The sequence below is a fragment of the Ochotona curzoniae genome, unplaced genomic scaffold, assembly GCF_017591425.1.
Source record: "Ochotona curzoniae isolate NIBS_2020 unplaced genomic scaffold, NIBS_Ocur_1.0 scaffold_2476, whole genome shotgun sequence".
NCBI classification, from domain to species: Eukaryota; Metazoa; Chordata; class Mammalia; order Lagomorpha; family Ochotonidae; genus Ochotona; species Ochotona curzoniae.
This window is the reverse complement of record NW_024467095.1, coordinates 1,668,176-1,681,978: the sequence shown is the minus strand read 5'-3', so window position 1 is coordinate 1,681,978 and position 13,803 is coordinate 1,668,176. Positions and strand designations below refer to the sequence as shown.

The 13,803-nt window shown below is 42.4% G+C and overlaps 1 protein-coding gene across 2 annotated transcripts in view; it reads left to right on the top strand.

Moving 5' to 3' along the window:
• Window positions 1–13,803, top strand: part of SND1 (staphylococcal nuclease and tudor domain containing 1) — a 375,610-nt gene that overhangs the window by 152,013 nt on the left and 209,794 nt on the right. For both annotated transcript variants that reach the window (XM_041002494.1, XM_041002495.1), the window contains exon 12: window positions 12,049–12,149. In XM_041002494.1, the coding sequence (XP_040858428.1) occupies window positions 12,049–12,149 (101 nt within the window). The remainder of the gene's footprint in view (window positions 1–12,048; window positions 12,150–13,803) is intronic.

The following is a 13,803-nucleotide window of genomic DNA, read 5'->3' as shown; positions in this document are numbered from 1 at the left end:
TGTAGGTGCTTATTATCCTGAATCTGTTATTTGATTTAAGCACTTCCATTCATCTTCTTTTGTCTGTTACAGAGAAAATAAAGGAGAGCATATTATAAGCCTGTTTTGTTCTATTTCAGCAGATAATTAACCTGAAATTTAGTTGTTCTTCCTTAATACATTTATTTGCATTACGTTCAGTTTGATCTGTTTAATAAATAGAAATCACATTTTTGCTTCCTCTTTCTATGTCCACACCTCTTTCAGTGGTTGTGTTCTAGATCATTCTGGTGTGGGGATGGGGGCAGTTTCTTTTGTGGAATCATTTTGTTTGATGAGTGTGCCGTTCTCACTTTCAGGGCACTTTTCCATTAGCTATGAGAAGTTTGGCTTTATTATTCTTTCCCATAGAGTCTTCTGAAATCCTCTGGCATTTCTGTAGTGGCAGGACATTATTAAATAGCATCACTAGCTCTTTAGGCTGTTTTTTGGTGACAGCTGGGATAATAAATTTATAGCTGAAAACATTACCTCAAGAGTAAACCAACTCCTATTCTTCAGAAATTTACTTATTTCCTGGGCTAAAAGACATAGAGACTCTTTTTCAATAGAACAAGATTAAAAATTCTTTCCTTATTAGATTATGGAACAAAGCTCCTTGGGTCATTTCTGTTAATCCCTTTACTACTGTGCTGTAGAATTTAGCCTTAGTTTTTTGTCTCCACCTCCCCCCTCCCCCCTTAAACCACTAGAGGTAGGAAGATGAGAGGGGTTGGGTTGGAGGATGTGCTGAGCACCCTGTAGAAACTGCCACAAGCTTTGCCTTAGGGGGAGAGTCGTTGCTGTGCAGACAGGATCTCCGCACAGGTTAAACTCCTGGAATAGGAGAGTCAGAGAATGGACCACACTGTGGAAGCTGACTGTCAGGGAGGCTGTGGAGACTGCCCTCCCGTTTTCTCATGTCTGAGTCCCAGTTACATCCTAAACAGTGGCATTTCTGTGTGTCTCCAGCAAATGTTCTGCTCAGAAGAAGCTTCCCAGCCTCCGAAGTGGCGGGTGGTTGGTTATTTGGATTACCTCTTATGAGATGAAATGTTGCATCTTCACTCTGAGATCCCTGAGCCTGGTCTTGCAGATCTCCTCTGGGTTTGGTTGAGGCTCTCTGTGGATCGACTCCAGTGGCCTCGCTTGTGTTTGTTAATGACAGCTCTCCCTGTGACACTAGTGTCTCCCTGGTGGCTGCAGTGCTGTCTGCACAAACAAGAGACTCCATGTTCTCACACTCTGTACTTTTGTCTTACAATGGAATGAACTCCTCGACAGTTGGGTCTCAAGCTAGATCCCAAAGACTGCGAGTGGTTTGAATTCATTCATAAGAAACGTTCCGAACCATCAGACCCCACAGGACATGGCTAGCTTTATGGCTGCCGGGGAGCGGAGGTTGGGATAAGTGATTGCCTTCCTAAGCATGCAGGGCTGCTTTCCAGAGCAACGGAGTATTCTGGAATTGGACAAGGGGGATAGTCACAGATGTTATCTGTCCTCTCACTGCTGTCCAGTCAGCATGCAATAAAATGGTTCTGTGGTCAGTTTGATGTTGTACTCGTAGAAGCATGTGTTAGTGCAGTGAGTGCTGTGTCGTGGAGAAGCACTGCTTGGTGCTCAGGCTTCTTTATCTAGTGAGTCCAGGGGACGAGGGGATTTAGATTCACAATTAAAATGTAGGTGGACTGGCCATGGCTGCCATTTGGGGAGTAAATAGCAGATGGAGAGGGAAGGTCTTTCCATCTCTGTCTCCTCTTCTCTTTCTCTCAATGATACTTTTCAAAAAAAAATCTTAAAATAAGGGCGAGGGAATGGTTCTGGCACCATGGTGTAATAGGGTGAGTCTCTGCCTACAGAATAGGCATCCCATATGGGCACCAGTGCAAATCCTGGCTGCTCTACTTCCTCAATCCAGCTTCCTGCTGCTGTGCCCAGGAAGGCAGTGACGGGTGGCCCAAGTCCTTGGGGTCCCTACACCCACTTGGGAGACACAGAGGAGACTCCTGGCTCCTGGTTCCTGGCTTCATATTGCCCCAGCTCTGGCTATGCTTGCCATTTAGTCGGGGAACCAGCAGATGCAGGATCTCTTTCTCTGGCTTTCTTTATCTCCTTATGAGTCTAGCTTTCAAATTAAAAAAAAAAAAAGTAAATCTTTAAAATATAGGAAGAAATGTGTTGTTTGTCCAGTGATTTCCTAGTTGAAGGAATGTGTTTATATATGATGAATGTTACATTTTAATCAGCAGGAATTCAGATGATGGGTTAATGTGCTTTGTTTCTAATCCTAGCTCATGGTCTCATGTATGTTCTACATCTTTTACTGAAAGTCCGTTGAAAATTTCCTCTCTGTATTCAGAAAGCTGTTCATTGCCAGGAGTAAATACTAGGTTTTGTACTGGGGCCTTGATTTTAATCATAGATACAGTTATGAATGTGGAAGCTCTACCAAAAGGGGCAAACTGAGGCAATTCATTGGAACATCAACCATATTTTCCATTTTGTATACTCTTGCTCCTCTACATTACCTGCTGCCTGGAGACAGGATTTCGGCATCATGTACTGCGCCTACTTCTTTATGACGATGGGATGACATCAGGCTTTTTCTTCTGTTGACTCTGTCTTGGTTTCTTTTCCTACTGATGTGAAACTATTCCAGAAGTGTGGGTGGGCAGTGCGCTGCAGATCCCAGCAGCTCTTCACATCAACAACTCAGAAACCACCGCCTGGCAGAGCAGTGTGTGCAGCATCATTTCCTACCCTTTTCCTCAGCCGCAAACATCAACTAGGAATGACAGCTATCAGCCAATGGTGGCAGCCTGCCAGTGTTACGTGGCACATCAGTGGAACACATGGCAGGCAGGTGGTAGTGGCAGAGTCATTATCAGCTCACAGTAAGATTGGCAGTTCATTTGCACATAGTGATGCCTACCCGCACAAGGGCTCAGGATGCTGGGCACCCGTGAGCCCTTGTGCACATCCTCTTCTCCCAGGGTTCAGCCTGCCCTGTATAATCCTTCCTGATTGGCAGACACTGTTGAGTAGTGCCCATGGCTCACGTGGGAGCTGTCGGGGTGCAGTGGGCAACCACACTCAAAGCTTCCCGCCAGCAAGCCATTGTTCAAAAGCTTTGGCTTTTGATTTTGTTGTTTTACTTTATAAAGCTAAATGTTTTCATTATTTATTTCCGATTACCCCATCATTTTATCATTAAACCTAATGTTTCCCATTTTTAAACATTCGATTTGACTGTTTTCATTCACTGGTGAAATGTGTAGTATGAGAAATTGTGACCGCCCTGTATAATTAGCCTGCTGAGATGAGCCATGTGGGCTGTGTTCCTTCAGAACAGGTCTCTATGTGCCTCTCACTGCTGCTCTCCATATAGGATTCTGTTACTTGTGCCATTTTGTATTTTTTCATTGGAACATCTTTGTGTATCAGAAATAGGTAGAGCATTTGATTTTCAACTGCTAGACCGTCTCTGTTGATAAGTGCTGGCAATGCATGTGTCTGTGCCAAGGTAGCTCTCTTGGACTTGATTTCAGTCTGTTATTACATGTTTACTTAGACTACCTTGGCCTCCAAAGATGCTATCGTGATTTGGGATCCTACCAACAACGAAAAGTACACTCACAGACATGAAGAGTGCCCATGTGGGATAACTGTACTGCAGGCGGAGGCCATACCATAATACCTGATTCTTTTCGAATTCTTGATACATATTCAGAAATGGAAATGTTGGATCATATGTTAATTTTTTTAAGGAAATTAAGCTCTATTATTGCTTTGTTTCTGTAATAGCTCAGGAGTAGAAATTAGAACACTCTTGGATTGAGAGGATTGGTTGTACAGATGCCCAGAGCTGCTGGGTGCAAAGGTTGTGTTTCACTTAGGCTATGTCTCAGTGCTAACTACCCGATTTCAGAGTATGTGCATGGTAATGGTTGAGGAGTTAACTGCACACAGAAGTACACTTTTGCAAAAGTAGTGGGCACAAATCAAGAAACCACAAATTGGTGGTAGACACGAGTGCCGTTTGGGATATTTATCATTTAATGTGTGTGAGCTTTGCACATTGGCCTTAAGTGTTATTTCTCTATTCATGCTGTGCCTTTGATCAATGAGCTTTACTTTTTTAGTAGCACTCTGAAAGAGTGCAACATTGAGGAAGATTATGACAAGTCTGTAATACTAACTCGGCCATATAGGCATATGGTGCTGACCATGGTTACTTTGGAAGTTTAGTTACTAGAAAGCTGAAAATATATGTATTTATAAATGACTTATTGTTGAGTTGTTTTTCTTTCTAACATTGGTGGTCATTCCTGGAGATTTATTTTCTCTTTGTTATTCTTGTTTGAGGTCATGATACAGTTCTTTGAACCCAATTCAGCGGTCTAATGTTGGCCTTTAGTTAACTTCTCAATGCCAGCTCCTGGACATGTTGGAAAAATGGGAGTGCTGTGCATTTAGTAAGGCTTTTGTATAGAGGCTTTGCACACCTGAGCCCTGCCTAGGCCCCTAGAGCAATAGGAATCTATTAGAACTCTTGGCAGGGTGAATACTTCAGTCCACATTTTTTATTGCCTAGATTTCCCAGTTTAGCCTTTTGGCAAGTGGAAACATTCCAGATCTTTATAAAGTGCCAAATACTAAGAGAAAATCTAACGTAACTTTTTGGTTTTAACCGAGTCTTCGAAGCCATTAGACAAATCTCCTGTTTATATCCCCAAGCATTGCTGGTTTATTCTTGCTTAAAGGCTGAGTGACATTGTGTGTGTTTTGCGCAAAAGCATAAGCATTTCCCTGTGTCTGTGCGCTTCTGGGGCTGGCACTCCTCCAGGGAGATTTCTGGACCAAGTGATTTAATTTCCTCTGACTGATGGTGACCTTGGAAATTTTGGTCACTGATGACTGATTGATATTTCTATAGAGAAGCGAAAATGCCCACACTCCACTTGACTCTAGAGAAAGGCAACTGGAACTGACAGCTCTGAGGGGCATGGGCTGGCAGGCAGGCGATGCCAGAGGACAGTCACACCTCTGAGGTCTTCTGGCCTTCTACCTTAGCACAAGTAGTGTGGCATTAAAATGAAATAGTTGTAAGGAAATGATCAAGCCATTAGCATGAAATCACAGCTTATGCGTACGAACTGTATGTGCAGGATTATAAGAACTTGGAAAGTTAATGAAAATATTGGCAGTTCTGAGTTCATTTTCAAACACTAGTTTCTCTCTTTTTCTCTGCTATCTCTGTCAGACTTTGAAATGTTTTCAGTTGTCAAGACCTTCATGCGTAAAGTGTGAATAAAGTGAAAATATACTTATTTTCAGATCATGTTTTTAAGGATTTATTTTATTTTTATTGAAAAGTCAGATATACGGAGAGGAGGAGAGACAGAGAGGAAGATCTTCCGTCCATTGAGTCACTCCCCAAGTGGCCGCAATGGTTATAACTTAGCTGATCTGAAGCCAGGAGCCTGGAGTTTCTTCCAGGTCTCCCACACAGGTGCAGAGTCCCAAGGCTTTGGGCCATTCTCAACTGCTTTCCCAGGCCACAAGCAGGGAAGTGGGTACACCAGGGCACAGATCGGCACCCATATGGGATCCCAGCCCTTGCAAGGGAAGGATTCTAGCCACTTGGCTACCATGCCGGGCCCATATTTTCTGATCATTTTAATATTCTCTTTGTTGTCAGGTTATTACTGCTTTGAAATCTGCCTATCTGAAAATGTTTCCTTACAGGAAGTATTGTATTGCATATTTATGGATATGCTTTTATGGAAGAGTTCTCCAACTGGAGATTTGTCCCTGAGTAGTGATGTTCACTTAAGTGAATGCCTAGTGTCACGTGGGGACTCTATTGCTCCTGGATTAAGTGAAACCTGGTGAAGTTGTTTGTGTGGAAGGGGTAGTTGTGAAGGAATAGAGGTTCGCACAGTCAGCAGGCCTCACAGAAGAAAGCTGCTTGGCTCTCGGCTTGTAAAGGTTTATGTGCACTTGTAGATCAGCATTCCATTGATGAAGATGAAATACACTCAGAATAGCTCAGATGGTGTGGGGCCAGCGTGACAGGTGATTATCGCTGCAAAAGTGAAGCATAGATGCACGTGGATAAGCAACCAGCCTTAGTGCCTAACGACACTGATTTGGAAGGGCTGCCACAGAATACATGGAGCCCTGGCTCTAGATGTACAGCATCAGTCTAAGTTCCCTAATTTGTTCAGTAAAGAAAAGACAACAGATTTTAAAAATGTATATGTATATTTCCTTCTAAAAATTATAATTTCAAAAATATTTTTTGAGCCAGATGTCCCTGAACTGGGATCGGATGAGAGTTAAGTCAGGATACCAGTTCAGATGGGAAACAGACACTTGACCCATTGCCTGGTTCCTGCCAGGGTCCATGTTAGCAGTACGATGGATTTAGAGGGGCTTCAACTTGCTTTCACTGTTGGAGATAAACACCTGCCCGTCTGTAGGTTATTAATAGTATACCTGACTGCTATTTTGGAACTGAGGTAGCCCCATAGGCCGAGTCAGGAGACTGTCAGAACCTCACTGTGAAAATTTCTCCTGCAAGAAGGAATAGGAAGATGAATTGATGAATGATGGACAGTGCAAAAATTTTAAGATACAAATCACTTTACCCCTGGTAGAATAATTATATTGTATAAGGTAGGCTTCACAGAGGAAAAGGGTCAAGGCTATGTAATTTACATAATGAAATGTGTTATGAAGTTTCTTACATCCAAAACATGTGAAAATGTTTTGTCTTATTTTTGTTGTGTTCCTGGTTTGGTAAGACATGTTTCGCCCAAAATATCTCTTGTTAACCTGTCAATCGGGATGGCTCATAACACTTTAGTCAAAAAAGTTGGTAAATACAATATCTAACAAAATGCCAACAAAATTAACCTTTAAATAACCTTAATCAATGCTAAATATTATATCATTCTTTAAGCCTCCTTCCCTGTACATTGCAGTGCATTTGCACGAGCTATGTGTTGTTATTTGCTGTAGCTCCTGCAGGAGAGGAGTATATGCCATTGAGTTTTTCTGCCTCATGGTTTGGGGAGTCTGCTGACTTAAGCCAGCCTGGATCTTGTGCATACACCTGTGTGTGTGCATGCTCGTGTGTGCTTCCTTTGCCAACCACTTTTCACAAACAATACCTGGTTCTCTAAGCAGAACCGAGGCTCACTCCCAGAGTTACTGTGCAACAAGCCCTGCTGTAATTGCCTCCTGTGTTTCCACACATTTCTTGATACCACAGACATGCACTTTATTGTCTGTGGTAAATGGAGATGTAGCGATAATAGGTAACTTAGCAGCATTCACATAGCGTCTTTGTCAAATTGCTGGGAACCAAACCCTGTGACGAACTGTTCCACCATGGTTGTTCTTGATTCCCCAGGCTCTATTGAAAATAGGTTATTATGCTGACTTTTGTTTCTATGCAGAATCAGTTGAGCATTGGAGAGATATGATGGGCTTCTAAGTAATTGGTATGCTTAGCGACTTTCCAGAACTACCACATGGAGTGGCTACAATACTGTGGTTACAGAACAGCCTCACACAAAGAGCTTGGTTGTAACAAAACTAAACTCAGGTTGCAGCTTGGATGTGGACGTGCAGCTGTTTTCTGTGTTCTCAGCTTTTACGTTTCTGAGCTTCATGTTATCATTGGTGGCATCAAAGTCTACAAAGTTGTCTGGTTGAGTGATGCTAGTCCCTAGACCCTTGGCTCATGTGCACAGATTCTTAGCACTCCTGAGGTGTGGCCCACACTGCTACACAGTGTAAACTTTATTTTGTACTTCACATGAGATTGAGCTGTCAATTTGATCTTCAATTTTAATCTTATTTCTTGTGAATATTCCCTAAAATTTCTTCAGTGCCAGTTCTGCATTGCAGTAGGCTAAGGTTTAATCAGATTGACTGCTACCCTATGTTATCTCTTGAGAACCTTTTTGAAAAACAGATAACATGAAAAATTTCATAACTCTTGCTTGCGTAGTCACTCAAGGGATTTGTTCTGATTAAAGTGTCAGAGTTTTGTCATGATTTCAAAATATTCCTCCTACCCAACCATTCTCCCAGCAGTCCCCAAGACATCCTTCTATGGCTTCTGTGTTTTTGTTATGTAGCAACTGAATGGTCAGCAGATTGACAAAATAGATCTGGTAACGCAAAACCTCAATGAAACCTTGAGCGTTTTCTTCTCCAAGTGTTCCTCATTTTGGGTCTTCATTCATGTGCTGAATCTTTACTTCCCGGCCTTTTCTACTTCTAGCTCTTTCATTGAAAAACCACTTGGTCTTTGCTCTTTCAGGCAGTTTCCAGTCTGTTCATTCCAGCTGATTTTAGTAACTTTAGGTAGGAATAAGCACGATAAACACATCCGTGAGAACAATTCTAGCTCTGAATAATGCTCTGAAATCTGATACAGGGCTACTGTTTTCCAGAAAGGAACTTGGTATCCAAGCTGTCCTGTGATTCATTTGTAACAAAGTGACAGGTAGAACTAAGCAGGAAGCCAGGGCTGCTGTTGTGACTGCTCTAATCAGGGCCCAGGCCTGGGTCTGCTAGTCCTCTTGTCATCCATGACTGATACACTGATGCATTCAGCATTTCCTTAGAGAGAAGGAAGATGCCTGTATCATTCTTCTTCAGCTCATGCCATTCCATGTTTATCTGCCCGACAACCCCAAATTCAGGTCACTATTTATTCAGATAAAAACATTGCTAAGCTGTGCAGTTTTAAATGAAACTGTTTGAACTGCAGCTCTTTTTCCAGTGATTGACAGATTACTGATGAATATCTGAAGATGAAAAATCCTGAGGTAGAGCAACCAATCTTAGAAGAGGGAGAAAATGCTGTTATGCATTGGCTAATTCCTGGTTTCTCATTGTTGCCTGCAGGGCTGTTCCTGGGCTGTGAGCTATTCTCGGCCTCGTTTGTATTTGAGGTTTTGTTCCATAATGTCACTTCCACAAAGAGCTCTTTAATCTCTGACTTATTTACAGTTCTCTTTCTCTGGATAGGAAGCAATTAATTGGCAGATGAGTGTAATTGTTTCTCTTGGTTATTGAAGATGAGTAGTTTTTATTTCTGGGGCCGGAGGTGGGAGGCAGCGGTCATTCTCATTGATTCCCCAGGCAGATAGTTTGGGATGCAGCTCAGTGTGGTCTTCTGGGCTCAAGACTATGGGGTTCGCTTGTGTTGGGGCTACTTCTGCCATTATTACCACCTCCGCTGCTCACATGACGCTCGTGTTGGAAAAAGTTCTCTTATTGCCGGGTGTTCCCACGTGCGGGGACAGTGTGCTGCAAAGCTGTTGCCGTGCCCTCGTCTCTGTGACATGGTCAATGTCATTGGCGTTATTGGGTAACCCTGAGATTTTCTTAGATCATCCCCCTCCAGCTGGATGAATTAGCTGCACATCAATACAGTAATGTGGCCTGTATTGATCAGATGCCCCACTGAGTGTCCCACATCGAGCCATGGCCTGAGGCTGTGCCCTGCGTGGCCTGGGATGCGCCTCCCACAGTGAGTGTGCCCTCGACGACTCACTGCTGCACACTTGCTATGCCCTGTGGCGTGTGTGTGTTACCCTGAGTCGACATGCACCCTCCACACCCATTTTCCTTTGGTCTGTATTAATTGTTCTTGTGTGAACTGTTGAAGCAGTGTTTCTATGGAGGTCTAATCCCCTTGATTGATCATACTCTGCTTTTCCTCAACTCCTTAGATGTAGAGAAAGTGACAGGAATAACTTCAAAGGAGATAACTGATTTTAAGAGTCGTCTTTAAATCTTTCTGTGCGGCTGTGTTGTGACAGCACCTCTTGTGATTAAGATTTACCCTAACCCCAGCCCCTAATGGCCGTGTCTTCAGTATTGCTGTTTAGTTACTTCTAAACGTGACTCTGTGGAGAATTTAAGTAACATGACAGTTTGAATTTTGAGGCATCTCTCCTTTTTAAAATTTCCATTTCATTTTTCACGTGAGTTTTTGAAGAGCACACAGTTTGAAAGGATGTTAAAACTGCTCGCAAGCAGTGTTGATGAATTTGATACTTTCGTAGTGTGCTGTCTTTAAACCGATCGGGGATTGCTGAAGGTCCAATTAGAAATGGGATTCTGGACTATGCTGGCTGGCTCCATGCTCCTTGCTACAGTTCATCTCCTTAGTGGATTAGTAAGCCTTGGCTGTGACCCAAACCGGTTGCACACTTTCAGGCTAATACAGTCATGCTGTATATGTTTGCTAGGAGATCTTGATCCTTTTGGCACATGGCTGTGTTTGTTTTAAGCAGTTTCCCAAAGAAAATTGTCGCTTGCTGTAGCCACATCTGTCTATCTAGTACGCATAGAAGCATTCACATGTAATGGTCGTAACTCACGATCAGGATAGTTAATACAGCAGTAAGGACTTTTCTATCCATTTTTGAAAAAGTCATTTATTTATTAACTATTGAAAAATTAGATTTACAGGTTTAAAAACAGAAGGAGAGATAAAAAGGGAAAGATCTTTCATCCACTGGGTCATTCCCAAAATGGCCGCAACAACCAGAGCTGAGCTAATTCAAAGCTGAGAGCCAAGTGCTTTTTCTGGGTCTTCCACATGAATACAGGGTCCCAAGGCTTTGGGCTGTCCTCGACTGCTTTCGTAGGCCACAAACGGTGCTGAATTGAAAGTACAACAGCCAGAATATAAACCAGCACCTACATGGGATGTCAGCAGTTGAAGCTGAGTCAGGGTACCAATCCGTCTATTTTATTTTATTTTTTTTGTTTATTTTAGTGATACGTTTTCTGAAAAATGTCCTCATATCAACTGTTTCTAGTGCCCTTAGTTAACTGCATTGTCCTGATTCACATACTGTGAAAGGAGCTCTTTAGCATTGTGGTTATCATCTTGGTCATTCCTCTTAATGCTTCTTAATTGGGTCCTTGAGGAAGTACCACAGACTAAAGCTGTATGCAGTTTTCCTGTCGACAAAATTTGTATTTTTAAAAAGAATGTTAAGTAGTTTCACTATGCTGAAAGAACTCTATAACATAATGTCTAACAAACCTGCATGCCTCTTCCAAACTTCCTGTCTATTAATTATAAGCTTTTTCGTTTCTTTTTTTAAGAGTTTTATTTAGCAAAATTTTAGGCTAACAGCAAAATTGAGCAGAAAACATGGAGATTTCCCACATTCCCACTGAACTCATATATGCACAGATTTTCACAGCAGAGTGGTTCATCATTGTCAAATAAAAGCCATAGAATTCACACTTGGTAGTTTCTCTTTTGTGGGTTTTGGCAAATGTGTAATGACATCAGCGCTCTATTATTGTCACAACATAATTGCCTCACCATAAAAATCCTGCGTGCTTTGCTATCTTGTCCCTCTCTCCTACCTCTGCTTTTTCTTAATATCTTCATGTAATTTTGCCTTTCTAGAACATCAAATAAGTTGTGATCATAGAAGATGTAACCTTTTCACATTGTCTTCTATCACTGATTATTATGTATCAAAGGATCGTCTTTTGTAGTGTGATAGGTGATTCTTTTAGTCGCTGAAAATATTCCGCTTTATCCAGTCACCTACATGGCACCTCTTGATTCAGTGTCCATGTTTTGACAAGAGTGTACAAGAATGCTATAGACAGTCATGTGTGTTTTGGTATGGCCCCAGTTCTCAGCTCCTCCAGGTAAAATCCGAAAAGCAATAGCCTTAATGTGATAGATAACAGGAGGATGTTTCCATTGGACGTCTTCAAAGTCCCACTATGTAACTCTTTCACAATTTTCAAATAGGTTGATTGTTTCTTATCATTGAACTCTATATATTTTGGATATTAATTCTTTATCACATGCCTTTTAACAGATATTTTTCACAGTCTGTCTCTTACTCAGCTATGGAGTTTTGAACTATTAATTCCAGAATAATTTTGCAGGGATATGTGGCTGCTTGTATGTCGTGTTGTGAACCCCAAACCCTAACTCCCTGGATTCTTTAATTCTAGGTCAATGTGACGGTGGACTACATTCGGCCGGCCAGCCCTGCCACAGAAACTGTCCCTGCCTTTTCAGAGCGTACCTGTGCCACTGTTACCATTGGAGGAATGTGAGTGTCTGGGCTGGCAGGAACCCAGCTGGCATCTCGGGTTTCTCAGAAAGGTCTCTCCTTGATCTCATGCACTGAACCCAGTGGGTCCTCGTCATGTACTTGTCTAGCACTTTATATTTGGGAAGTATTTAATAATCACTCATTAGCTAATCATACACTTTCGTTATTGTTGTTATTTAAGAGTTATTGCCCTCTGTGGGCTTGACTGTGCGAAGTGCTCATTATTACTATTAATAATGCCATCTATTGAGAAGTAAACATGCCGTAGGTGTTATGAAAAATTAGTTAAAGGGATCCTTCTGTATATTGATTTCAGAAGTCCAATTGTAGATTCCCCTGTCAGACTTCACCCTGCCAGAGGAAAGAGGATTGAATAAGGAGGAGGGGGCTAACTGGGCATTTTCTAGTTCCTCGTCTTCGGGGTGTGATGGAGTCTTCCTTTTCTATTGTGCTAGCTGTACCCTGCTTGTGTTCCAAGTTCTCTGGGTAGTCTGGGTGATAAACAGAGGTGTCTTACAGGGGAAGGAAGAAGCCTGCTGGGCCCTGCATCCGCAATAAATATTAAAACAATCAGTCAGTCCCTAGTAGCAGTTCTTACTTTGCATAAAATATACCAGCACGGTAATTGTTTCCTTCTCTGTTTAACTGCTGTAAATGCTGTTTGCTACCAAACTGATATTTTTCTTTTCTTTAAATGGGGCATAGTGGAGGAGAGGAAAAGAACTGGTTTCTCATCAAAGTAAACATGGTCTTATTGAAAGTCCAATGAAGACCATTAGGCAAAATGCATGCAAACCACTGTGTGCCTCAGAGAGGAATCAGGACCTGGCAGTTGATGAGCTTCCGGAGTCTCACCTGTCCACCATGAGCCCCTTTCCTCCTCATACTTGAGTTCAGATTTGGAAACTTTTGTTTATCCTCTGTCACCATTCCTAATTTATGAATGGTGCTAATGTTCACGCAACAGTTGGAGGTTTCCCTTGCCACAGAAGAAGCTAAATCCAGGCGTTTGTTGTCATTTACCTTCCCACCACTTGAAGCACCAGGGTTTGCTAGGAGGGGGATCTCAGCAACAGGGGTCTCGACAACTCGGATCACATTTCTAAAATGCAAAAACTAGAACATTCTCAGTCATTTTTGTACCTGTGCAACCTAACCTGATGGCGTATTGCCGTCTCTGAAGGAATTCGATGTGTACCTTCCTGCTTTGGAGGGCTGGGTCATTAGCATCCTTGCTGTGTCGGAAACAAGCACCAGCCTGCTACCTGGTGCAGATGCCCTCCACCAGCTGGTATCTAACATGCTCTTACAGTGGACTGTTGACTTAGTGCAATATTTTTTAAATAAATTCAGGTGATACAGAGAAATTTCTCCCACAGTTCTCTCCTTTTCCCACTTCACAGAAGCTGTTGGGTGTTGTGTTGCCTGTAACTCTGGCTGAGGGTACGCCTTGTGCCTTCTCTCTCGAGCTCTGGTGGCCATTTCCGGGCTGGTATAAGTGTGTTCCTGGGCTGTTTTCCTTTTGTTGTTTGACAGTACCACTTTGTCTGAATGGATAGGCGATATTTGTCTGCCAGGGTTGTGCTCAGGATGAGAAGATGGAGTCTGCTTTCCTGTTCATGTCATAGATTGAACGAAGCAGTATTTTCAG